This window comes from Dipteris shenzhenensis, chromosome 25 (genome assembly GCF_047967505.1).
Source record: "Dipteris shenzhenensis isolate YYH24624 ecotype China chromosome 25, Dip_SZ_1.0, whole genome shotgun sequence".
Classification (NCBI taxonomy): domain Eukaryota; kingdom Viridiplantae; phylum Streptophyta; class Polypodiopsida; order Gleicheniales; family Dipteridaceae; genus Dipteris; species Dipteris shenzhenensis.
The window spans coordinates 20,866,646-20,894,127 of NC_141620.1; the positions used below are offsets into that span (position 1 = coordinate 20,866,646).

General features: G+C 48.2%; 1 protein-coding gene across 1 annotated transcript in view; it reads left to right on the top strand.

Annotated features, from left to right (window-relative positions):
* Positions 1 to 27,482, top strand: part of LOC147885586 (disease resistance protein ADR2-like) — a 35,653-nt gene that overhangs the window by 7,993 nt on the left and 178 nt on the right. The window contains exon 4 of the mRNA XM_087396155.1: positions 27,233 to 27,427. Coding sequence (XP_087252281.1) covers positions 27,233 to 27,427 — 195 coding nt within the window. The remainder of the gene's footprint in view (positions 1 to 27,232; positions 27,428 to 27,482) is intronic.

The window sequence follows — 27,482 nt, forward strand, 5'->3', positions numbered from 1 at the left end:
AGAGGAGATCCAACTCCATCAAGCCAAGTAAGCCATTGCCACATTACCCGATTAGTTCCCAGTGGTCTCAGTCCCATCAGATCTATCATCGATGACACTTTCACACATCTGACACGAGTTCAGTACTCTTGGCATTCAGTAGTTCACCACACATTGTGACACTTAGCAGAGTTCTCCTTTTTGGATTCAGGATTGTTGCACATTTGCACGCACATATGCCACCCATGTAAAGTCATACATTGTTGACTATTTTTTAGCATTGGTTTTGTACACATACACATCAACCTTGTATAGCCTCTTGGCTACTTCCAACACATGGTTGTCATGTTTATCTGTTGTCTCTGTGATAACATCGACTTAGGTAGCACATAATGTGTGTGTAGAGTAGTGGCAAAGCTCCACTTGTACTTGCATAAGGCTAGGAATAATCTCTCTTAGGAATCCTCAACATGCAAGTTCTACTTGCAACTCTTACATGCATGCTCTACATGCAAGTCCTACATGCATGTTCAACATTCAATTCCAATATGCAAAATGCAACTTGCAACTCCTACATGCAACTTCTATATGCAAGTTCTACATGTAGAGAGAGAATGTCTTACAATTCCTACATGCAGAGAGAGAAGCTCTCCAACTTGTATAAATAACCCATAATGGAATGAAGCCCGGACTCTTTGGGGCATTGTGTTGAGTTCTACTTTGGTATTCCAAGAAATTATCTCCAAGTGTCCATGCTTCCTTGCACTCCACGTCCAAAAGCATGTCCTAACCTTGCAACTCCTCCTCCCCTCTCCTCCAACCTTGCAACCCATCCTCTCCCTCCTCCTCCTCCTCCTCCTCCTCCTCCTCCTCCTCCCTTCCCTCCCTCCTCCTCCTCCCTCCTCCACCTTCTTCCACTCCCACCCCTATGATCTCCCTAAACCCTTAGTCCCTCAACCCTTGACCTCCATGATCTACGAGGGAAACGAGTTCTCCACCATGTACTCTATCCTGAACCTTGGATCCTCTTTCTAACCCTTAAACCCCTTCTAAACCCTGGAACCTCCTTCTAAACCTTGGAACCTCCCTCTAACCCTCAAACTTCTCCTAAACCCTTCAACCCCCAATGAAGGCGAAAGCCTTCATTACCCCAATCATGATGATGCACGTCCCTTTCACACATGCATGCACTATGTTTGCTGACCACACTTAAGCCTATGGCTCTCATCGGAATATGACCCGAGGTCCTAAGCTACACACATACTACAAATGATGCCACAAATAATGATCTACTTGGCACGAGGTTCCCCCGCATGTTTCCTTAGCCCCTCATCAGCAGAGATAGAGCCAAGATTGGCTCGTCTGATCAGAGGGTGGCTATCTCCACAGTCGATGAATACATCTGTCCACCTCCATGTCGAAGCTGCATCCATTTCCACCATCAAATAGCTCGAATAGGATGCCGAAGCCACCACAACCACCGACAAACCCACATGCCCCAGTACGCAAATACCGTGCAGGGCAACACGACCGTCAAAAGAAGACAGAATCACATACAACCTACACTACAAGACAAAACCCCAACCCTAATGGCCCATTATAACCCTCTAACCACATACTAACCTATGTAATTAAATTTAAACAATCCGATCAATTTGACCATGCCTTAGAGAAACTGCAATATGAACCTTGTTAGCACAACTAATCACGCTGAACCGAATGGACCCTTGCACGGTCTCTTGAAATTGCAGTTACCCTTTAAGCTTTGGGAACCTACAAGCCCTTCACTTAGATATGAGCAATAACATGGAATGCGGTCAACCTTTGAGAGTCTGCAAGGCCTTCAAGACTTACATCTTTTATCTTATTTTTTGAACAAATCACACTGATTTGATTCACGTTTCGCACAGATCACACCGATTTGATTCATGATTTGCATGCGGAGTTGATTCACGATTCACAAGCGAAGTGTAAAAGTTTTCTAGCTTGAAAATGCCAAGTTTTCCTGAACTTTCCTCTTCGTCTTCTTCTTTGTCATTGTCTTCTTCTTCACTTATCTCCCCTTTCCTGCTCCATTTCCCCCTCCTCCCCCATGGGCAAGCCCAACAACAAGAAGAAGAATGCTCTGTTCCCAAAATCGACTTGATGCTATCATCTTCCTGTGCCCCACTTACGAGGTCAGGGAGGAATGCAATTGTCAATTCCAGAGCAAGCATTACTAGGGGGCCATGGATTAGTATGAGAAAACCCTCAAGCTCACCCCCCCCCAACCACCCCAACCACACTATCTTCCTTTGATACAGATGAAGCTTGTACAATTTGATGCAGTTACTAGTGAGTGCAGCCTTGTGCTCCAAGCTCATCCCCGATTCGAGTGCTCTTTCGACACGCCAAGGACTTCAAGGACATCGAAAAGCTTGATTTGGCCCTCATGGATGTTCAATTGCTATTGGAGGGGGAGGGGTTTCATCATGAGGCCTCGGAGTTCACCAAATGGCTTAGCTTTGCCCTTGCAAATCCAAAGAAAATGCAGACAAAGTCGTATGATAGGCATGCTTTCACTTCGATAAAGGAATCGTATGCTAGGAATTCGGCTGCTGGATTGTGGGCTCCCGTAGCGAGAGGTAGTCCCACGGGTGCCAAGAATGCTTCCCTTCTTGACAGACCATTGCTGAAGAAGAAATAAGGTCATCTTGAGCAACCTCCTATCAAATTTGCAACTCCTAATGCTAGGCAGAGCACCATGTCAAAACCCCAAAGCCCTTCCCTTGAGAAGAAGGTTTTTGGTAAATGTTTTTTGTATGGAATTTGGTGTATGATTGAGATTGGAAGTTTCAAGTGTTGTGGTAGTTGCTCTATGTTATACAAATTTTATGGGATGAATAGTGTGATTTAAGTCAGATTTTTGGGGGATGGATTGTGTGATTCAAATTTGTTTGTTTCAAGTTACAGCTAGTAGTAGAGTCATAGAGCTTATGCACTTTAATTGATCAAATACTAATGAGTTGGTAATGATATATTGATCATTTCAAGAAGGTTATCCCCTATTCTTGAGACCAATTTAGAGATAGTTCATTGTCTCAATTAGTCATTGTAATTATATGTTTTGTGACCAATACGTGTGACTGACATTTTTGTTTTTGAAGGAAGGAAACGACAGACGATTTGAATAATATGATGCATTTTGAGAAAAAGAAATGTCCACAATGAGCAGGAAATCATAATGTTAGTAGGAATTGTTTGCAAAGAGGAGGGATGGAGACAAATGAAGGAGGGGAGATATGATATTTACTTGGTTTAAGAGGGAAAGGAACATGAGGATGTGGGTCCCTAACCTATCATAGATGGGTCAGGTTACTCGCATGGAGAATCTCTTGGAACTACCATCAACCTATAGTTACACAAGTCTCTCAAAATTTCCATCAACCTTTTGAAATCTACGAGCCCTTAAGGAGTTGTTTACAAATAATTGCATGGTCTCTTGAAATTGCCGTCAGCCTTTAAGCTTTGGGAACCTACAAGCCCTTTGCTTAGATATGAGCAATAACACAGAATGCCATCAACCTTTGGGAATTTGCAAGGCCTTCAAGAATTACATATGGAGAATGGCACGAGTCTCTTGGGACCACCATCAACCTTTGGGAACCTATAAGCCCTTTGTGACATGTGAATGGATATCAACACTCATGGATCTTGGGAATGTGCAAGCCCTTTTTAGTGCTTGCATAGGTCTCTAGCAACTACCTTTAACATTTTGGGCTCTACATGGCCTTAGCCACTTGAGTATAGACACTTGGATTTCACCACTGAGACTATCCAACTACCTCCACTAGATGCTACCATGTGTAGAGTTTTTTTACAGATGTAGTTTTCCTCCTTTGTACCTCGAGGGTCTCTGATTTTGTTTCTACAGTTTGTTTGTTATGTCTCGTACATTTTACAAACTATTCCAAGCTCTCTAATAACCTTTATTACTAGCCCAAATGGGCTTTGCTCCAGTGCTACAAACTATTTGCTTGCTTGTTCTTGATTGTTAATGGAGCTTTGTTGGTCTTGGGTTTGTGTCAATGCTGCTATGTACCATGCTTTGTATTGTTGGGCATGTTTTATGGGTGTGTGCAACACATGATTTCACCCAAAAAAGTGTGTTCAAAACATAAGGCATGGTAGCCAAACATCACAATAGCAAACAAAATACACACAAGGACACTTAAAGTGACGCAAATCAGACAAGCTGTGTGCACAACCCACATAACTAATTCACACCACAAGTAATACCCTAGTAATACACATGGCGTACACAACTCCTTAACAAATGCAAGGGTTCTTTGTGTTCATTACAAAAATTTTGGACTAAAAAAGGGGCCCTATAAGAGAGCCCTTGGGCTAGTGATATAAAAGTATAAGGTGAATAAAATTGAGTATATATTGGCTAGTGAAAGGCAATTTAAAAAAGGCCCGAATTTCCTATTTCTTTATTCAAATGGACCAAAGTTTGATGTAGAGCTCCCACTTGCTACCACACCATCCCACCACGTTTTTGAACTATAACCAAACTAAAAAACCTAGTTTCTCAACCAAACTTGCACCATTTGTCATGAAACTAAATCCTCCCATCCAACTACCTGACCCCTCTCATTCTCTCTCATTCCTCTTCCCTCTCCCTCATTTCGGAGCTCCATTTCAAATTTCTCTTGCTCCAACCCTATTTTCAAATCTATTCCTTTCTTTTGAGTAGGAAGCTTCTCTCTCTGTTCTCCCTATCATGCAATGGAATCTCACACCAAAATCGTCATTTCCCTTCCTCACTTGTGTTTCCCTCCTATTTCACTCTCATTCTTTCAAAACTTTCAACATTTTTGATCTACCTTCTTCTTGCTCTATCTTGGGTGCTTTTCATTCAAATCCCATCACTTCATCTCTGATCTAAGATTTTGTTGCGATCTCAAATCATTTTCATGCAAAGACTCGAGGCAATCAATGTTCTGGATGAACCATGAATGATGCGAGGTGTTTTGAGCTTAGAAGGAGCTACTGGATGAGATTCTTTGAGAAAGGCTGAAAGAAGATTGATTTTGAGGCATTACACTTGGCTATGCATGTAAAACAATCTTTCTTTTGTCCATATCTCAACACTGGTCTGTAAGGAGACATGATTTTGAAGAGCTTGTAAAGTTTTGGGATCTATTCAGGCAGCTTTCATGGAGGTTGAGATGAGATATCCTTTGGAACAATGCAAGACAGTGGAAATGATGCAACTTTGAAGAAATAATTATACTTTGTTTTGTGTAGTTGTGTTGTTTTCTTGTACTGCATCATTTGAAAATGTTGAAAGATTTGTTTGTTGCGAAAGAAATTTCATGAAAAGTGAGCTTATAGAGGCTTTCTTACAAGAAAGAGCTGTCATGACACTCTTACTATGTGTATAATTTTCTCCAAAAGATTATTTGAAACAGATTTTGAGATGTTGGGTAGAATATAATCATGGTTTGTGTGATATCTTTGTATGGGATATCAATTTTATTTTCTATCACTTTACAATGTATATGCACTTGGTAAGCATGTGTGTATAATAGAGCATCCCAACATGGGGGTGGTAGAATAGGTCGAGCTTGATGGTTCAATTGGTTCGATGGTGGTACAAGCATATCAAATTAATAGCAGCTACAACACTAGCATTCAAAGAGTCCTTAGTATCCCATGCAGTGCGAGATGCCAACATTGAACGTGGAAGAAGAATATACAATTCATCAAATGCAAGACAAAATGCAAGGTGGTGTGCAACCCATCATAGAGAAGGGCACATATTGCTGGAGTCAAATTAAATGAAATTGATGGCGTACACTCTTCCAATGTGGATGCTCATTCATAAAATTTAGAATTTATTGTAATTTTAGTTCTGTGATCTGCAGTAAAGTTAGTGTATCAAGCTATGAAAAGGAAAACTTTGAGTTGTTCGACGTTAATTATAGGTTTCTAGCTCTAGGTTGCACCAATTCTATGCTTTTGGAGTTTATGTTGAAAACAAGTATTTTTAAAAATTAGGGTTTTTGGCCCTATATAAAGCGAAGGAATTGCAATGAAGAAAGAAAATTTTGAGTTATTGGATGTTAATTATAATTTTTCAGCTCAAGGTTGCGCCAAGTTTATGTCCTAGGAGTTTATGTCGAAAATAAGTATTTTTAAAAATTAGGGTTTTGGGCCCTATATAAAGGAATTGGTGCTCATTTTCATTTCATTGTTTTAAGAGCTCCCACACCCCCTCCCAATTGCCCCAATCCCCCATCCCCCTCTCTGCCTCTCGTACCCTCTCTCCCTCTCTATCCATCCCCCATGGCCAGGAAAAAGTAGAAGGTGACGAATCTAGGAACACCCGTCATGCCAAAAGAGGAGAGCTCCTTTAGTGACTCACCCTCCTGCCCACCCCCCTCACGACAACAACTCTGATGTGAGAAGCTTCCAGTGCAGAAGCTAGAGAGGCAAGAAGAAGACTGGGACTCGGAGACAGAGAGGGAAGAAGAAAGTGAAGGGGTGTGCTGACGCCATCAGGAGCAGAGGTCAAAGAACAACCAAGAGCAAAAACATCGTCCATAGTAGCCATGCCCTCCTTCACAGACACATGGTCCACGCGCACCCCCAAGGAGAGCACAACAGGTACCTCTACGTCCAGGCCAAAGAGGTCCTCCTTGAGGGAGATGGTATAGGTTCAAATGAGGCCGCGTGGCACTTTGGGAGATCCATAGGTATCAAAATTCTATTGATCTGCTCATCTCGAAGGCGAGCTTCTCCAAAGTCATTCGTGAGGCCATGCAAGACATCAACCAGGGCCCTACGAATAGTTGTCCAATAGGGGTGGGGGAGGCCCCTTGGCATATTGCATCTTATGCCTTCTTACCTTATAGCACACAGCTAAGGCCTACTTGATAGACCTCATGGATGATGTCCAACTGGCTGCCATCCATAGGAGGAGGGTCACTGTGACCACGAAGGATATGCAGTTCATCGTATGGCTTAGGAGAACCAAGAATAGTTAGGTTTTTTTTGTACTACGCCTTGAGCGATGGTTAGATATGGTGTATGTGCTACGCCTTGGCAATTCTAAATGTTGTATTTTGCTCCTATAAATATAATACAATTTCCTTTTCCCTACATGCAATATGAAAAAAGAAAAAGATATTTTGCATTTGTCTTTGAAACCTCAATTTAAATTACATGCAATTCAAAGAAAGGCAATAATAACAGAAAATAATATTTTCCTTTGTCTTTGCAACCTCAATTTAAATACATGCAATTCAAAGAAAATAAAGAATAAAAAAGAAAGAAATCGATTGAAAATTATAGTCTTTATTGATTTGGAGTGAGTTTACAACGATCAACCCTTTAGGGCACATTTCACTCTAGCTACGCTTCTTTTTGCTAGGTTATGCACCCTCTTTAGCTTGCCTAACAAGAGAGGGTTGAATGATTTCATTCTCAATTACTTGGGGGTCATTGACACTAGCTAGCCCTACAATGCCCATGATGCTATGAAGGGGTCTAGATTGTGTGTCTGAGAACAAAAACAGAGCAACGCTACGCTTTATAAAAAAAACACAATCAGTGTGACAGATAGGATTCATCTTTACCATCCGACTAAAAATCCTAAATAGGCCTTGAACTTGATAATATTTAATTTTCCATCTCACGATAATTGCCGATGGAAGACCAAAAAATGTTGGGCACCGTGTTCACGTAAGAAGAATGCAAGTGAGGAAGAAGTGTATGCAAATTGTTGGGAGAAGTTTCGGATGTGCAATGATGACAAGGACCTACACATTGAAAGCAAGCAGACTCAATAGTATGGAGTTGGACACCAAAAGGAGGGAAGAAGCCAAAGAAGATCAAAATTCCACCTAGAAAGCAGAAGCAAGCCTAGTACAAGTCGATTAAGTAATCGACAAGAGTGTAGATTGAGCTAACACTTAAATGGTCTTAAGGTGTTGTTGTCTTTAAATTTTGGCTAGTATTGAGTAGTTAAGCTTGTTTCCTTTCTATTGGTTGAATGTGTAACAATTGCCATTAACAATGTTCTGATGAATAACAAGCTTAGCTTAACTCATGGCACTTCTTTAAACAAATAGCATTATATCTTTATACTGGCTACTATTATATAAATGTGTTGATAATTCAACAAAGTTAACTCTCTTGTATGGCATTGCAATACTTTGCAGGTTTTCATGTCAAATACTAAATAATTTAAGGTGGGTAGTTGTAATTGAACAAAATTTTTGAGTTTACACAATAAATAGTTCATTCCCAAGGTTAATGAAACATCTCACTTATTTTCTCATTAAAATGAAATCAATGAGAGAATTAAAGATCATATGCATCATTCCCAAAACTAATGAAACACTCTAAATTAAATTCTCTAAAATAACAAAAATGAAATTAATTGAAGTTGACATTCTTAGTCTAAGAACCATTATAAATGCAACAAGAGATTCCCAAAATTAATGAAACAATGGACACAGCAACAAACAAAGATCCACTATGTATAAAACAAGAGATCCACTCTGCTTGAGCCAAGATGAAGATGGGCCAAAAAGATGATGAGAGTATGAGGAAGGGATCCTAAAATGGGAGAGTGTAAGGTTCTCTCTCCCAATTTCATTTTCCCAAAATTACTAATATGGTGTTGAAGTGTTTAGTGAAGGATGTGGCGCTCAAATTGGATAAGTATTTGCTCCCTTCCATCTATATGTTAATGATAGGATTGCATCTTATCTAGTGCAATTAATTCTATGCTCAAACCACCCCTCTTAAACTGCATTGGATAAACAATTACAGCTTGAACAAGTCAATTTGAATGCATAGTGAAAAAGATATGTACATAGTATACAATTACTTCCCCCTTTAAGTTGTCGAGGGTTCTAGGAAATACCAAGGTGCTACAAGAAGGAGTTGAATGGTTGAGAAAGTGGCTTGGTGAATATATCTACAACTTGTTTTTTGAATAAGATCTATCTCACGATTGAGAATTTTCCCTGTGATGAAGTAATATGGTCCTGGCATGAAACACTCGAAGGGAATGCTCCTCATGTTGTCAAAACAAAGTGTGGTAAGATCACCTGAAGGAATTTAAAGCTATAAGAGTAATTTTCCAAATTAAACTACGTCACATGCAATGTTGGTTTATCCTTAAGGTGGTTACACACCGAATGTTGCCCCGGACGGACTAATGAATTCATTCAAAACATAATCTTGCTTTATGCACCATTGGAGTTGGTTTCTCAGCTTTTATGCACATGGCTTGCCTTTGAGTGGGCAGAGAGGACCCATGTTTGGGCACTCAATCTACAGTGAATTGCTGGGTGACATAAACTTACGTGTAGATGAAGCGCTAAAAATGAGGAGACCACGTTCTGTAGAGCACGAGGTGCTTGGTGTGTAATGGGTGCGCACACACTATTGACTTTTTGGCTACCCATAGGCTAGGTGGAGCTTGGGTACACCTCAAGATGGACCCTCACAGGCTGGGTTCAGACTAGGTGGCGACAAAGGAGGCAAACAAATGAACCAACCATTTTGTGCCAGGAAGACGCACGCCCCTTTTGCAAGATGGCGAGGCCTCGGTGTGTTTGCATCACTACATGAAGGGTGGTGCTACGTAGGAAGGGGGTGCCAAGTAGGACAGGTGGTTCCACGTAGGGATGGTGCTTAGTTGGTTGCAAAGCTCAGAGGAAGACATACAAAGAATCTAAAGCTTTGAGAGTAACCTTCCAAATTAAACTACTTTACATGCAATGTGGTTTATCATCAAGGCGTTTACACACCAGATGTTGCCTTGGTCGGACTAATGAATTGCTTTATGAGATGGTTTCTCAACCTTTCTGCAAATGGCTTGCCTTTGCGTGGGTAGGGAGGCTTGGCTGCCCAAGTTTTCTTGAGTTAATCGTAGTGTTTCATCGTTTGACAGAAGCTTACCCATAAAAATGAGGAAGCTGAGCACAAGGCGCTTGGTGTGTACGCGCCACAGATTTTTTGGATGGGCACAGACTAGGCAGAGTTTGGGCACACCTAGCATGGTGAGCTGGAGGCCTGGGGGCCGAAGGCAAGTCCCGCATGCCTAGGTCCGTCAAGGTCCTGGTATCTTCTCCGCTCTCTGAGTTTCGTTTGGTTTAGAGAGTCCACACTTGAGGTGGCACCGAATAAATAAGGTGGGGGAAAAGTGTTCTCCATGAGATGTTGGTGGGTGTAAGTGCTTCACACAACAAAGCCGGCTCTCAAAACAAAACAAAACTAACAAATATCCTCAATAAAGCATCCACTTATCTCGCTCGTGATCTAGTCAAAAAGTCTTCTAGAGTCGTCGACTTTAGTAATTTCCACGATTCAAATCACATGATGGTCCTTAAGGTGAAATGTTTTGTGGAAACTCCTTTGAAGCTTTTCTAGTTGAGAATAGTTGTAGCCTTCAGACTCTCGGGCATGTCACTTTTCAATCTTTCATGGCGAGGCTTTAGCAAGGATGTGGGAGGATGGATTGACGAGGCTAGCTGTGGAGGGAAGCTGATGCTCCCTGCTTGCTGCTCCTGCTGCCCACCCTTCCCACCTTCTCCCTCCTCCCCTCAACCCCTTCCGCCTCCACCGTCCCTACCATCTCTTGCCTCCACCTTCTCCCCCGCTTGCATCCCGCCTTCCTCCCCGCTTCCCTCCCTGCCTCCACCGCCACCTCCGCCTCCGCCTCCTTCCCCACGCCTCCATCTCTGTCTCCCCTCCGCCTCCTCCCCTGCCTCCCCCTCCGCTTCCTTTCTGCCCTCTTTGCGCCTCCATTCCCAACTCCCCCCGTTGCTATCTCCACCCCGCCTCCCCCCGCTGCCTCTTCTCGCTACTTTCCTACCTCCCTTCTCCGCCTCCTCCTCCTTGCCTTCTCCATCCCCCCTCGCTTCATCTCCTCCTCTTCGCCTCATCCCACCCCGCCCCCCCCCCCCCTCTCTTCATCTCCTTCCTTCCTCTTCTTCATTTGCAGTAGGAGCATTTGTGGTTGTTAGGAAGAGGAAGATCTTGGTGGCGACCTTTGGTTTGGCCAAAGGGGCTCTGTGGCAGCACCCTCGAATCCCACAACCGTTAAGGTCCTTTCTCCAGCCGACAAGCAACAAATACAACAAGTAGTTCAATCCCTCCATGACAAGGCAATCGTGGGTAGAATTGTGGATCTCACACCCACAAGGCGACAGGTGCGAGAGTGGATATAGGTGAGCTTGGCACTAGAGGGTGACCACATTCAGGAGGTCACTATCTATGGAAGAGGCATCTTCATCATCCATCTGAGCTCCTCCGATATTGCCTCGACACTTGTAGAGTAGAGCCCCATCCTCCTTGGCCCGCATATGGTATACCTCTTCCCTTGGTACCATGGCTTTACAATGGAGGACATGGACACAACACACCATGTTCCCCGTTTTTCGGTTATGCCTGCTTTCCAGCGCTCCCAAAGGAATATAGAGCCATATTCCCTCCATTGGTCGAGCATTTGGAACTGTGCTGGAGTCTCCACCAGATTCGGCCACATCAGTGGTAGCAGATGATTGGGTCCCCAGGATCAGACTGGTGGTTGAGAGCCCAGAGTCCCTCCCAGAGTCGATCCTCCTAAAGACCCTTGAAGGGGGTACAGTTCGGCAGTGAGTGGAGATTTCTCTTCTCCGCCATCTTGCTCTCGCGCCCCCGTGCTGCTTCTTTGCCCCGGCTCTGCCGCTCCTTCTCCTCGCCTCCTCTCTCGCTCGCCTCGCACATCCTGCCGCCTCCCTTCCTCTCCCGCCAGCGCGCCCTGTCCTTCCGCTCCCCCCCCCTCCATCTTTCTCCTTCGCCTTCCCTCCCTCCTCCGCCCCTCTTCCTCCCCCCGCAGGCGCTCCCCCCCACCTTCCTTCCACTTCATCACTCCCTTCTCCTCTCCTTCCTCTCTCCTTCCTCTCTCCTTCCCCTTCTCCTTTCTACCTTCCCTCCCGCCCTCTCCACCTCTTTCCTCCGCCTCTATGCCTTGCCTCTACCTCCCCCTCAGACGCTCTTCTTCCTCTCCTCCTTTTTTCCTCATCTTCCTCCCTACAGCGGGAGCACTTGTGCTTGTTCAGGTGAAAGAAAATCTTGGTGGTGACCCTTGGTCTGGCCAGAGGGGCTCTATTGGAGCACCCTCGACTCCCACAGCCCTTAAGGTTCTTCTTTCCCCAGCTGACAAGCAAGCATCACAAGCAGCAAAACATGCTGCCTTGTACTCAACCTCAGTAGAAGATAATGCCACTATTGGTTGTTTCTTACTAATCCAAGAGAAGATACTTGAACCTAAAGAGAAACTGATTTCCTAGAATCAACATCTCCAGCCCAATCTGAGTCACAATGACCAATAGGTATAGCAGGTAGTTCAATCCCTCCAAGACAAGGTGCTCGTGGGCAGAATTGTGGGCCTCACGCCTACACAGAGACAGGTGCAAGAGTGGATATAGGCGAGCTTGACATTAGAGGGCGACCACATTCAAGAGGTCACCATCTATGGAAGAGGCATTTTCTTCATCCAACTGAACTCCCTTGACACTCGTGGAGCAGAGCCCCATCCTCCTTGGCCCGCATCTAGTCTCCCCTCCATTGGTCGGGTATTTGGCATTGTGCTCGAGTCCCCGCCAGAGTCGGCCGCCTCAGTTGTAGCAGATGATGGAGTCCTCAAGATTAGACTAGTGGTTGAGAGCCCAGAGTCCCTCCTAGAGTTGATCCTCCTTGAGACCCTTGAGGGGGGCACACTTCGCTAGCAGGTGGAGATTTTTGGGCTACCAGGCCAGTGTCTTCGGTGCAGACAGATGGGTCACCTTACCAGAGATTGGCCCCGTGGCTACCCCCGAGCGCCTCTCCCCCTCTCCTACAGAGCAGGCAGAGCCAGCAAACCAGAGTCCCACGCCCCCTCAGACAAGAGCAACAGGAGTCTCAGACCCCTGGGTGACCCCTTCAAAAGGGGATTGGACCTATGTTAAAAAGAAAAAGAAACCAAGAAAGCAGGCTCGCAAGCGCCGCAGGTATAGGAGGAGCAGCATTAGCAGTAGGAGCCCTTGCGTGGGGATCCACCTCCCTTAGCGGAAGGGGCCACCGCCCAACTAGATTCTCCTCACATGGCAGAGGTTCAGCGAACCCCAGGAGTTTTTGATGTGGTGTTGATGGACGATAGTCAGACAACGGTTGAGGAGGAGCGAATATAGAGCCCCGGTGAGCCTGAGCAGCAGAGGGAGTCTGCGATCACCCCCTTCCCCCCCCCCCTCCCCTCCAGATCCCTCCCCCCTCTCCCCTCCTCCCCCCCCCCTCCCCTGGGTTCCCTCACCCCTCCCTCCCCGCCCGCCCCCTGCTGTGATCACCCTCACGACTCGTCCCCTTCCCTCCGGCCCCCCACCTCCTCCTGCCCCTGCTTCCACCTCTGCAACAGGTTCCTCAGCCTCCCCCCCCTCCCCAGGCTTCGACAGCCCTACCAGCAAGCAAGGGGAAGATGATGTCCCCTTCAGCGCCCTCACCGTTGCATCAGGCCTACCCAGGGAGGGAGCCAGAGGGACGGGGCTCGTCCTCTAGGTCAGCTGCCCCCCACCTCTAGCCTAGGCGCCCATTGCCCGGGACTTCTAGAGGTTGGGACCCTGGAACTACTTGGAGATCCCAGACTCCTATCCTTTACCGCTGGAGGTAACGCTTATGGTTCTGCAGCCACGGAAGGGGGGTTTAATCAATGCAGTGGGCTCTTAGACATGCCATCTGGAGTTTCTAGTTTGCCTCCATAGGATTGGAGAAGTGGACCCCAGAGGTGTTTGATGCTATTATGAGAGACCAGATAGCACGCATGATGGATGAGTGGGTGGGAGCACGGGGACTAGATCTTTGGTACGCCCATGGGGCAGAGGTGAACTTCCAGCTGAGCTTCACACGAGAGGTGCCGATGTGTGGTTTGGCAGCATGAGTTATTAGATTGCCGCTTGAGGCCACGATGGATCATGCACATTATTGGCCCCTCCAAAAGTGTGTGGAGCGGTTTGGGGTGGAAGTCTACTTCATGATGAAGTGGGCATGGAAGATCGGCATTGAGCCGGTTTTCACCCTAGTACGTCGTCGCATAGACATGGACTATTCGCCCTCAAAACCCCCGACAAAGTCACTTAAGGAAGTCTTTTTGGAATACGCACCCACTCACAGGAGAGCCTTGTTCTCTGCACCCCCGTCCTCATGAGCTGGACCATAGTGAGTTGGAACGTGCACGGGCTCCACGACTGTGCTTGTAGTCAGCCGCAGTACCTGATACTCCGGCAAGAGTTACAGAGGGCCGTGGTAGGGCAGACAGTGGACATCCTTTTGGTTCAGAAGCATATGTTCTCAGCAGCAGACATCAGACGGCATCACCACCTCCTTCCAGGGAGAGGTCCGGAGGAGTGGTCCCCTACAGTAGGACGGAGTGGAGGGGTCTTCATATCGGTTTCACAGACTTAAGCTCCAGAGGTCTACAATCATGGCGAGCTCATCCCAGGACGGGCAGTTTGGATGGGAGTTAGGACGGGAGAGTCCAGGGTTGGGATCCTGAACGTGTATGCCCCAGCGTGCAGACAGCACCGCCCGACCTTTTGGAGGAGGCTGACAGAGAATCTTCCGGATGTAGACTTCTGGATTGGAGGAGACTTCAACAACCTGGAGTTTTGGGAAGACAAGCAGGGTGGCGCCTCATTCTCTGAGATGCTAGCAGTAGAGCGTAGCACCTGGGAGCAGTTCATTTTCATGATTAGTGGCAAGGACCCGTGGTGAGAGCCAGATTTCAGTGGGACACCTAGCAACCTCCTATTCTTTTTCGGACAAAGGAGACACGATGGACCGCTTGAGAGACTAGACCGTTTCTATGTTGGGGATTGGGCACTACACAAAGGTGGCTCTACTGGGATTTTGGTAGGTACCACGATGTCAGACCTCTCTCGTAGTACTTCATCTAGAGCTGCCCCACTGAGGTCTCCCCTAGAAGGGGTTCCGCATTCCAGAGGAACTCTTGTAGGACGAGGAGATTCAGCAGGTCATGGCGGGGATTTGGGAACAGTCAGAGATGACACCGGGCAAGGGCTGGGCTTCATGGGTGGCCGACACGATCCAGAGGAGCAGTGAGGAGTTACAGGCTCACGCCCTTAGGCGGAGGGGGATGCTTTAGGATCGTGAGCAGGCTTTGAGGAGGGACCTCGCCTCAATAGAGAGGCTCAGGGAGCAAGACCCAAGCTCTCGGTGGCTTAGAGAGAGGTTCGATAGCGCTCGCCTTGAGCTTCAGGACACGGAGATTCGGCGGGCTGAGTTCTCTTACCACTCTTCCAGGGGTACATTAGGAGGATAGGATGACGAAGCAGTTCTTCGAGACCACTTGGCCCTGATCGGCAGGCACACAGCTGCAGCGTCTCCAGGATCCGCAGGGCATCATGCACACTGACCCACAAGAGATTCTAGACATGACCACAGGATTTTATAGCCAGCTCTTTCAAACGGAGAGGATGACTCCAGCTGGCATTGTGGCCCGAGAGGTAGTTTGGGACCACGTTCCGGCAGTAGTCTCACAAGATTTATGTAGCAGGCTTGAGGAGCCTTTCACAGATGAGGAGCTCTGGAAAGCCCTCAAGGCTCTCCCGACCCAGAAGTGTCCTGGAGAAGATGGCTTGACTTCGACCTTCTTCGGGAACTTCTGGGAGATTATCTCCACTCCAAAGCATCTAGCATGCCAGGAGATTTTTGACACGGGCTCCCTCCCTTAGTCCTTGAGCAGGGGTTGAGCAGGGGATAGATTTGTTTGATCCCAAAAGGGGGAGATAGGTCAGACATATGGTAGTGGAGACCGATCACTCTGCTTGATACTACTTACAAGATCCTTGCCAAGGTCTTGAGCTTGCGGTTACGGTCTCATCTTACCAACATCATCCACGACATATAGACGGGGTTTGTCCAGGAGCACAACATCTTCACTTTTTGGGAGGCAGTGGATTGATCCAGGGAGGAGTCACAGCCGATGGCCCGTCCTTCTCTTGGATTTTGAGAAGGCCTATGACAGGGTGGACTGGTCCTTCCTGGAGGGCACTATGCAAAGATTGGGTTTCTCAGACAGCAGATGGATCAGAGGAGTTTCAACGCTCTATGCGGGGAGCTCCAGCCAGATGCTTATCGGAGGACACACGGGTGAGGCCTTTCCTCTCTCATGCTCGGTCCGCCAGCGCTGCCCACTTGCTCCCTTCCTTTTCTTGTTTGTGGCGGAGGCCTTGGGCTACTACTTGAGATCATAGGTGGCGGGCCTCACAGGGTTGAGGCTCCCAATCCGACAGGAGGAGGAACTGCTTGACTTTGAGTTTGCAGATGATACACTGGGCAGCTCCGACCGCTAGTTCGAAACTTCCTTTGGGCAGGATCGGACGGCACGTGGAATACTAGAGCCCGAGTCGCATGGCAGACGGTGATCATGCCACACGCACTGGGAGGCTTGGGTATCATAGATCCGGAGATGCAGAGCGGAGCCCTCTTGGGCAAGTTGGTATTTCGGGGCCTCACTCCAGGTGTTGAGCCTTGGAAGCTCCTCTTACAATGATAGCTTCTCAGGAACACCCCACGCAGCGGAGGACAGTGGCAGCCCTCACATAGGTGGATCTTCTTAGAGGCTCCCCTTACAGGGAAGGGTTCCCCTTTGATGCAGAGCCTTCACAGGGTCTGGCAGAGACTAGCAGGGGGTCTCCTTTGTGCTCCGTCCAGATGCAGAGAGGAGTTTGAGCGTCAACCCTTGATGTGGCACCCAGAGATCTGTGATCAGGAGGGGCGTATGCTTGGACAGCGGACGCACATTGGTTGGGCACACTGGGATAGCGGCCCGGCCGGGTCTTTCAGCAGATGGAGCATATTACCCATGGAGTCAGAGGTGAGGCTTGGCACCCTAGCGCATCTACGAGGGGCCGGACAGAGGATGAGAGAGATCGACCTAGCCATCCCTGAGTCCTGGTGGGAGGGACTTCACGCTTGGAGGGATAGCATTTGGCTGGGGCAGTTTTCTCGGATTGGTGTCCCTTTGAGGATGATGATGCAGTGAGGCAGCACACACCCCGGCTTCTACTGTGTAGGACCTAGAGGCCTACTCCACCCGCTCACTGAGAGGGACCCTGAGATGGATGGGAGTCTTGATGGGATTCACTGGCAGATGATCAGAGTGGTGGGACGTTTGGGGAAGGAGTGGCACATTGACCCTTTGAGTATTTCAAAACAGGATGCCCCCAGATGGCACCTCTGATTGTGGGAGGGTAGACCCTTGAGGGAGGTCCAGTGGGATCCGGGAGAGTGGTTCTGGCCCTCCAGGGGTGGCCTTGCCGAGCAGATGGATGAGATGCCCTTCTTTTCTTATACCACACGGATTGGCAGGAGGCTTCAGATGGATTCTTCGAGGTGGACCCCCTCGAGGGAGCGGCATTGGGTGACCTAAAGAGTGCCTCGAGATGTCCGTTCGAGGTTTTGGACACGGCTATGGTCCAGTTTGCAGCTGAGGAAGATATCCTACTTCTTCTGGCTGCCCGCCCACGGAGGCTTGCCCATCGGACCGTGGTTGGAGCAGATGTGAGTGGAGGGGCAGTGCCATTGCTGCTCCGGTGGTTTCCTGGAGATGATTCTGCACTGCCTTTGGAGCTGCCGTAGAGCAGCGAGGATTTGGATGGGAGCCCTCAGGATCATGACCCGCATGCAGAGTCTCTAGAGAGACTACACCTGGGGAATGGTGGCATGGTTAACGGAGGGAGGATGCGCGTTCCAAATCGATGAGGTCTCCCTAGCCTACCGGATACAGGGTCAGAGCATATAGAGGATAGCGCTCCATGAGGCAGTCCCTCCTGACAGCCTAGCTCCTCTCTCTCCTTCAGAGGACAGCATTTGGGAGGTGGTAGTCAGTATCACTGCGTGGAATATTTGGGTGGCTCGTTGCAATCTCGTGATGGGTGAGCATCAGGTTCCACCTTCGGTTACCATGGTTGCCATCTAGTAGGATATCATCTATACTCTACGCTCCACCTGGGAGCGTGGTATGCCTGGATCTAGAGCGACTATTGAGCGGTGTGCTCGATTCTGCAAGGCTTGGCCTGCAGGAGTCTTCTACATCTTCACTCCGCGAGGGATTCGCTGGTTGTATAGCCCCCCCACTTGGCTGTTAGCCCTAGTACCAGCGATTCCCTAGGTAGTGAGCTGGGTTTCTCTGGAACATGCCGATTTTTCTTTCAGCCTTTTCGTGGTTTTTTTCCATACTTAGCACCTTTGGGGCTGCTGTTTTATATGAAGTCTTTCAAGCATTAATAGAAGGTTTTTTTCTTTGGAAAAAAATAATAATAAATTTAAAGTGGAGATTTCTGGATTACCAGGTCAGTGTCTTCGTTGTAGACAGATGGGTCACCTAGCTAGAGATTTTTCCCGCGGCCAAGGTCGAGCTACTCCACCCCACCCCCGCAGAGCAGGCATAGTCAGCAAGCCAAGCCCAACACCCCCCTAGATAGGAGCAGCAGGAGTCTTAGACCCCCTGGGTGACCCCTTTAGAAGGGGATTGGACCTAGGTTAAAAAGAAAAAGAAACGAAGCAAACAGGACCGAGAAAGTGCCGCAAACAGGACCGAAAGTGCCGCAAACAGAGGGCTATACGCAGAGAGAGAGGGAGAGAGTTTTTCGAGAGGTACCTGAGGAGGAGCAGCAGCAGGAGCCCATACGTGGAGACCCCCCCAACGGCAAGGGCCATTGCTCATCTAGGTGATCCTCTCGTGATGGAGGCCCACCGTCCGCATTCACCCTTGTATCAGCAACGAGCCCCAAGAGATCTTGATGCTGCGATGGCGGAAGCTACAGACGTTAGCCTAGCAACGGTTGAGGAGGAGTGGATTCAAAGCACCAGCGAGCCTGATCAGCAGGGGGCCTGTGGTAGCCCCTACTCCCCCCGACCCTCCCCTCCCTCCTAGGTTCCCCCGCCCCCTCACCCCTCCTACTATGGTCATCCTCACCACCCATCGCCCTCACTCTGCCACCCTCCCTCCGCTCCGCCGCTCCCCTCTCCACCTCCTTAGCAGGTTCTTCAACCTCCCTCTCCTCCCCTGCCAGCAGGCAAGCATAAGACAGCGCCCCCTTCCGCTTCCTCATTGCATCATCCCGTTCCCTCTCTCCATTCGAGGGGGATCCAGAGGGAAGGGGCTCGTCCTCCCAGTCAGCAGCTCCCAATTTTCTGCCTAGGCGTCCCTTACCGCAGGACTTTTGGAGATTGGGACCCTAGAATTATCTAGAGATTCTGGACTCTTACCCTCTACCCTTGGAGGTAACGCTTGTGATCTTGCAGCTCCGAAAAGGGGGTTTGATCAGCGTAGTAGGCCCCCACACACCTAGTTTGGAGATTCCAGTTCGCCTCCACAGGGTTGGAGAAGTGGTCCCCAATGGTGTTTGATGCTATGTTGGGAGATCAAATTTCACGCATGATGGATGAGTGGATGGGGCCACAGGGACTGGACCTTTGGCATGCTCATGGTACTGAGATGAACTTTCAGCTGTGCTTCACGAGAGAGAAGCCGATGTGTGGTTTGGCTGTAGGAGTTATCATATTGCTGCTTGAGGCAAAGGCTGATTAGGCATACTACTGGCCACTTCAGAAGTGTGCGGAGTTGTTCGGGGTGGAATTCTTCTTCATGATGAAGTGGGAATGAAAGATTGGCATTGAGCCGGTGTCCACCCTAATACGCCAACGTACCAACACGAACTACTCGCCCTCCAAACCCTCGGCAAAGTCACATAAGGCAGTCTTTCTAGAACATGCACCCACTCATAGGAGAGCCTTGTTTTCTACATCCATGTCCTCATGAGCTGGACCTTAGTGAGTTGGAATGTGCACGGGCTCCATGACTGTGCTCATAGTCAACCGCAGTACCTGATTCTTCGACAGGAGCTGCAGAGGGCAGTGGTAGGGCGGGTAGTGGACATCCTTTTGATTTAGGAGCATATGTTCTTAGCATCAGACATTAGGCGGCGACAACACCTTCTCCAGAGGAGAGACCCGGAGGTGTGGTCCTGTGCAGTAGGATAGAGCGGAGGAGTCTGCATCTTAGTCTCACAGACAGTGGCTCCAGAGGTTTATGATCAGGGCGAGCTTATCCCAGGACGAGCAGTTTGGATGGGAGTTAGGATGGGAGAGTCTAGGATTGGGATCTTGAACGTGTATGCCCCAGCATGCAGAGGGCACCATCCGGCCTTTTGGAGGAGGCTGACAGAGTGTCTTCCGGATATAGACTCTTAGATTGTTGGAGGGGACTTCAACAACCTGGATTTTAGGACAAGCAGGGCGGTGCCTCCTTCTCTGAGATGCTAGCAATAGAACGGAGCACCTGGGAGCAGTTCATTTTCATGATCAGTGGTAGAGACCCATGGCGAGAGCCAAAGTTCAGTAGGATACCTGGCAACCTCCTATTCTCTTTCAGATAGAGGAGACATGATGGACTGCTTGAGAGGCTAGACCGCTTCTACGTTGGGGACCGGGCACTACACAGAGGCGGCTCTACAAGGATTCTGGCAGGCACCATGATGTCAGACCACTCTCCAGTAGTACTCCACCTAGAGCAGCCCCGTTGAGGTCTTCCGCAAAAGGGGGTCCGCATTCCAGAGGACCTCCTTTAGGACGAGGAGATTCAGCAGGTCATGGCAGAGATTTGGCAGCAATCAGAGACGGCACCTTGTGAGGGTTGGGCTTCGTGGGTGGCCAATGCGATCCAAAGGAGCAATGAGGAGTTCTAGGCTCATGTCCTTAGGCGGAGGAGGGCTCTTCAAGAGCGTGAGCGGGCACTGCGGAGCGACCTCGCTCACTTTGCTTGATACTGCATACAAGATCCTCGCCAAGGTCTTGAGTTTACGGTTACGGCCCCATCTTACTGACATCATTCACGACACACAAATCGGGTTCATTTAGGAGTGCAGCATTCTAGGTAGCATCTTCATGTTTTGGGAGGCAGTGGATTGGTCCAGGGAGGAGTCACAGCCCTTGGCCGTCCTTCTCTTGGATTTTGAGAAGGCTTACGACAGGGTGGACTGTGGAGTGGTCTTTCCTGGAGGGTACTATGTGGAGATTGGGTTTCTAGGACAACTGGATCATAAGAGTTTCTGTGCTTGATGCGGGGAGCTCTAGCTAGATGCTTATTGGAGGACACATAGGTGAGGCCTGTCCTCTCTCTTGCTTAGTCCGCCAGGGCTGCCCTCTCACTCCCTTTCTCTTCTTGTTTGTGGCGGAGGCTTTGGGTTACTACTTGAGATCACAGGTGGTGGGCCTCACAGGGTTGAGGCTCCCAATCAGACAGGAGGAGTTGCTGGACTCTGAGTTTGCAGATGACATGGCCTTGTATGTAGACGGCACCACAACGAGCTTGGAGAGAGTCAGGGGAGCCCTGGCTATCTACTGTGAGGCCTCGGGTGCACAGATCAACTAGACAAAATCCATAGGTTTCTTCACAGGCTCTGAGGAGACACAGGAGATTCGAGAGTGGGGGAGCGACTTTGGCATTTGATGGATACTGCGGGGCCAGATAGTGAGATACCTCGGATGCCAGGTTGGTATTGATATTACAACAGAGCAGCAGATCATCCCGATCCTCAAGAGTATTCGGCTCAAGCTTCTCTACTGGAGCTCGATCAAAGTCTCCCTAGCGAGCCGTGCCTTAGTGGCAAACCAGGTCCTTCCTGCCACAGCCCAGTATATCACCTCCTGCTGATGTTTTCATAGAGGGTGCATTGGGCAGCTCCGACTGTTCGTTCGAAACTTCCTTTGGGCAGTATCGGACGGCACGAGGAATACTAGAGCCCGGGTCGCTTGGTAGACGGTGATCATGCCACATGCATTGGGAGGCTTGCGTATCATTGATCCAGAGATGTAGAGCAGAGCCCTCTTGGGCAAGTTGGTTATTCGCAGCCTCACCCCAGGTGCAGAGTCTTGGAAGCTCCTCTTACAGCAAGGGCTTCTCAGGAACATCCCACGCATTGGGGGGCAATGGAAACATTCACACAGATGGATCTTTTCAGAGGCCCCCCTTACGGGGAAGGATTCCCCTTGATGAGCAACCTCCATAGGATCTGGCAGAGATTAGCAGGGAGCCTCATTCGTGCTCAGCCCAGATGCAGAGAGGAGTTTGAGCATCAGCCCCTTATTTGGCACCTAAAGATCAGAGATCAAGAGGGCCATATGCTCGGGCAACGGACTCACATTGGTTGGGCAGAGTGGGATAGTGGACCGTTCGGCTCCTTTGGTAGATGGAGCAGATTACCCATGGAGGCAAAGGCGAGGCTTGACGCCTTAGCGCATTTGTGAGGGGCAGGGTAGTGGATGAGAGAGATTGACCTAGCCATCCTCGAGTCCTAGTGGGAGGGACTTCGCGTGTGGATGGACAGTATATGGTTAGGCTAGTTTTCTCGGATTGCTGCTCCCTTGAGGATGATGATGCAGCGAGGCAGCACACAGCCTGATTTTTTTCGTGTAGGACCTGGAGGCCTACTCCAGGCACTCACTGAGAGAGACCCAGAGATGAATGGGAGTCTGGATGGGATTCATTGGCAGATGATTAGAGTGGTGGGACGTTTGGGGAAGGAGTGGCACATTGATCCTCCCAGTATCTTAGAGCAGGATGCCCCCAGATGGCGCCTCTGGCTTTAGGAGGCTAGGTCCTTGAGGGAGGTCCACCAGTGGGATTCGGGAGATTGTTTCTGGCTCTCAAGGGGTGGCCTTGCTGAGTAGGTGGACGAGGTGCCCTTTTTTTCCTACACCACGTGGATTTGCAGGAGGCTTCAGATGAACTCTTTGATGTGGATCCCTTTGAGGGAGAGGCATGGGGTGACCCAAAGAGTGCCCCGGGAGGTCTGTTCCAGGTTTTCGACGCGGTTATGGTCCAGTTTGCGACAGAGGAAGATCTCCTACTTCTTCTATCTCGCCGCCCACAGAGGCTTGTCCATCGGCCCGTGGTTGGAGCAAATGCAGGTGGAGGGGCAGTGTCATTGCTGCTCTGCTGGTTTTCTGGAGACGATCCCTCACTGCCTTTGGAGCTATCGTAGCGCAGCGAGGATTTGGATGGGAGCCCTTAGGATTATGACCCGTATGCAGAGCCTTAAGAGGGACTACACATGGGGGATAGTGGCTTGGTTGACTGAGGGAGGACACGCGTTCCAGATTGATGAGATCTGCCCAGCTTACCGGATACAGGGTCAGAGCATTAAGAGGATAGAGCTCCATGAGACGGTCCCTCCTGATAGCCTCATTCCTCCTCCTCCGGAGGATAGCGTATGGGAGGTAGTAGCCAGTATCACTGCATGGAACATTTGGGTTGCTCGCTGCAGTTTGGTGATAGGTGAGCATCCGGTTCCACCCTCGGCTACCTTGGTCGCCATCTGGCAGGATATCACCTACACCCTTCGCTCCACCTGGGAGCGTGGTACCCCAGGCTCTAGGGCGACTGTCGCGAGGCGCGCTCAATTCTGCAAGGCTTGGCCTGCAGGAGTTTTTTACATATTCACTCCGCGAGGGATTCGCTAGTTGTATAGTCCCCCCACCTGGCTGTTAGCCCAAGTACCAGAGATCCCCTAGGCAGTGAGCTGGGTTTCTCTGGAACAGGCCGGTTTTTCTTTCAGCCTTTTTCGATTTTTTTCCATACTCAGCACCTTCGGGGTTGCTGTTTTGTATGAAGTCTTTCAAGCATTAATAGAAGGTTCTTTTCTTTGGAAAAAAAATAGGATGTGGGAGGATGAATAGAGGGATTTTAGAACCTTTAAATAGAGTCGAAAAGTGGGTAGTGGGGTGATAAGCCAAAACAAAAGATGATAGCTTATCTGATAATAGCTCATACTCTTATCATCTCTCCCATCAAGCTCTTATCAATGCAACAAATAGCTTGACGATTCTCCTTGATAAGTGGTGATCAGCCCCGTTCATCCGCTTACCCGTTGGCCTTGAGCTTCTTGAATCCCATTGCTAAGCTCCTGAAACTGCCTTGACCAAAGTTTGAGGCCGCTTCGTGAAGAAAGCTGATCAAAGTATCTCTCGCTCGAATTGGTGCACGTTTTGGGCTGCAGGCTGAGCATGGTGCCTAAAATTTGCTGTAATAACAGCCTTGGTCTTGCTAGAAGGCTTAGTGGGCAGCCAACTAAGAGACCTAGCCAGACAGAGATCAATTCGGTGAAGAATCGGGTGTTCAAAAACGAACTTCACGAAGCTTTTGGCTGCTCTGCGACAGAAATCTATTTTGTTTTTGCCCTTTGAAAATACTCAATTAGCCTTTGGGCTGCTTTGGCACTCAATTTGATACAAAATGCGAGCTTTATGGGGACTGCTGCTTCAAGCACTCTTCCCAAGCTTTTCTCTTCACAAGTACCTCCCAATCTACTTCCTCAAAGAGAGTACCAAAGTTCTGATATCACTGTTACAAAAATCAGAGATTAACCATAACACAAATTGATGAGTGACAAAAATCATAATGCAAAGAACAAGGATAAAGGAATAAGGGAAGAGAGAGCGATGCCTAATGGGATCCAATCTGCTCCCCAAAGTAAGGGATTACTTTTACAAAGCTTTTTTTTTTTTTGGGGGGGGGGGGGGGGGGGGGAGGCAAAAAAGAGAGAATTTTTATTAAAACAAAGCCATTTTGGGCTCACTTTATCCACAATGAATCATGTCCCATGCTTTTTATAAAGCCACTTTGGGCTTGCTTATCCAAGCATGGTTTATGCCTTTAATCACAAATATTGCCCAAGGTTTACAATATCAGTGGCCCATGGCTATATGCTATGCACTGTGCGACACCTCAATCAGTATCCTTGCACTAATTCCAATCCTTGGCACTAGTTCCATCACCTGTACTAGCTACCAATCACATTAGTTATTAACAATCAATTGAACCAATCAGCGAATCAATCGATTCAATATAATTGTGCTCAAAGTACAATAACCACACATTAACACCAATAACAATAGCAACATCAGTGTTAACATGGAATCACCCACAATACCAACCATCTAGCATGGCAAATCACAGTCTAGTTAGGTGTCCCCAAATAAACCATACAAAGCATCCACTAGGACCCCGGCCGCGGTGCGCTCCTATGGAATATTTTGCCTAGTCACACTCAACTAAAATAAAATAATGTCCATAGCAAGAAATATAAGGAATACAATTTTCGTAACATTTAGCTTATTGAGAGCAGATTAGTTTTGATGGGACTAAGGGTTGGGAATCTCAAGACAAGGATGTTGGACTTCTACAGTCATCCTATCAATAGCAGCAAGGCACATTCTGGCGCCAATTGACTAGCAACTTATCTAATGTAGATGCTTGGGTTGTTGGGGGTCACTTATATGACCTCGAGTTTGTGGAGGATAAGCTTAGTGGCACATCTTTTCAAAGATCCCTCAAACAGAGTGTGGTAATTGGAGCAGTTCATCTTCTCTATTAGAGGCTGGGACCCTTGGCGGGAACCAGCTCTCTAGACTCCAGGGTAGTCTCAAATTTTCCTCTGGACAACATCACCTTGATCGCTCACCATTATGATTTATTGTAGAGAGGTTAGATGCTTCAATGTTGAGGATTGGGCCATACATAGAGGTGGTACCAGAGATATCCTACTAAGCATGACGATGTCGCATGATTCGTGTCCTTACGGACCATCCATGCCAAGGGCCTCCCTAGAGGGGAGTGAGGATCCCCAATAACCTCTATCAGGAGGAGGTTAGCCAAGCCATCACATAGATTTGGATAGTGGGAGAGGCTCAACCACAAGAGGGTTTCCCTTAGGACAACAGATGCCCTTCAATAGAGCAATGCAGAGCTCCAAATGTAGGCACTTAGCGCAAGCATATCCTCTATGAGGGGGAGGGAGCCCTCAAGAGAGACCTTGCCTCCATGGAGAGGCTTTGGGAGAAGGAGCCTAGGTCACTGAGGATTGCAAATAGGCAGCTTGCGCTTCAACGATGGAGGAAGGCCGGTAGAATACTTATTCCACTGTTCGAGGGACTGATGGGTACAATAGGGTGACAAGATGAGGTGCCTAAGACCACAATCCCCAGATTGGCAGGGAGCCAGTTATAGTGGTTGAGAAATGAAGACGGCGAAATCCACTCTAATTTTTGGAGATGACCACTTCCTTTTATAGGCAGCTTTTCTAGGCACCAAGCTCCTTTAGTGGTTAGTCTCCACATGATGTGACAGTTACAGGCACCTTTTTATGGATGAGGCCTTGAAGCTCTCCAAAAAAACTCCAAAACGGTTGGTAGAAATTCCTACTATGCCACTGGTGGCCCCTTCATGGTGGAAAAGCTGGTTGGGACAGAAGGGGAAATTGGATTGGGACCTCGGGAGGCTTGCTATTTCCTGTTAAGTGCCCAACCTGGGATGAACTCACTCGATCCCACTGCACCTTACGCAAGGGTCTACCCTCCCATAACTAAAGGCGCCGCCTGAGAGAGCCGGCTTCAGTTCAAGACTCCCTCAGAAAATGAACAGAACCAAGGGCCTTAAGTGGTGGACAGGACCAGAAGGGAGTTCGAAAGATCACAATCCCTAGGTGTAAATACTATGCAAAGGAAGGTTGGAAAAGTGGCCAAGAGCACGGGAAAAAGGGGGGTTTGACAGCCCAAAACAGGTTGTTCAAAAGCCCAGATGAAGGCACAGCAAGTGAAGAGAAGAAGGGACGAAAGAGGGAGAGGAGAGAATCTTTGCTTGCAGAACTTAAGCTGAAGGCTTTGCAAAATTATACTCTTGAACTCTGGGGCATTCCTCCGAGCAAGATCGCTTGTGAGATAAAAACCTACAATCCTGCCTTGGTCATGTGCAGTGTATGAGTTTTAACCAAAATCTGAAAACGTATGGAGTGTGCTCCTGTCATGGCTTCTGATCATCCAATTGGTTTTCTGCAAAAGAGTGACCAATTTATGGAACAAATCTCAGGTCTAGGTTAGAGCAACCCCATAGGCTTTAGAGATGCTATGTATAGAGACCTATGTCCCTCACATCAAATGCCCTCTCCAAAAGGGGAATCTTGTTTTAATCTGTCATGATTTGGTAGACAGGAAGTTCCTGGGTACTTGCAACTCAATTTGCTGTCTCAGTTTTCTATGGAAGCTAGATGCACGATTCTACAAAATGACCATGTCCTTCAGTGGGAAAGATGCGATATTTGCAGCTTATTGTGTCATGCCATACTGCATGTTTTTATGTACTTTGTGGTTGCAGTTTGAATGCGCGTGCTTGAATTGGACTTGGCAATCTTTTTTCAAAACTTTTATGACTGGATTCAACAAAGTGTTTGCTGTTGAGCAGATAAACCAGAAAGGTATCAAGGTAACAGTTGTTTGGCCTGGTCCTATTGATACATCCTCGCCTCAACTGCATGAAAAGCCAGCAAAAAGCAAGTTTCAGATATCAGAGGTTAGTTCGAATAGTTTCCATTTTTGGTTCATGAGCATGAAATTGTGCAGCTTTT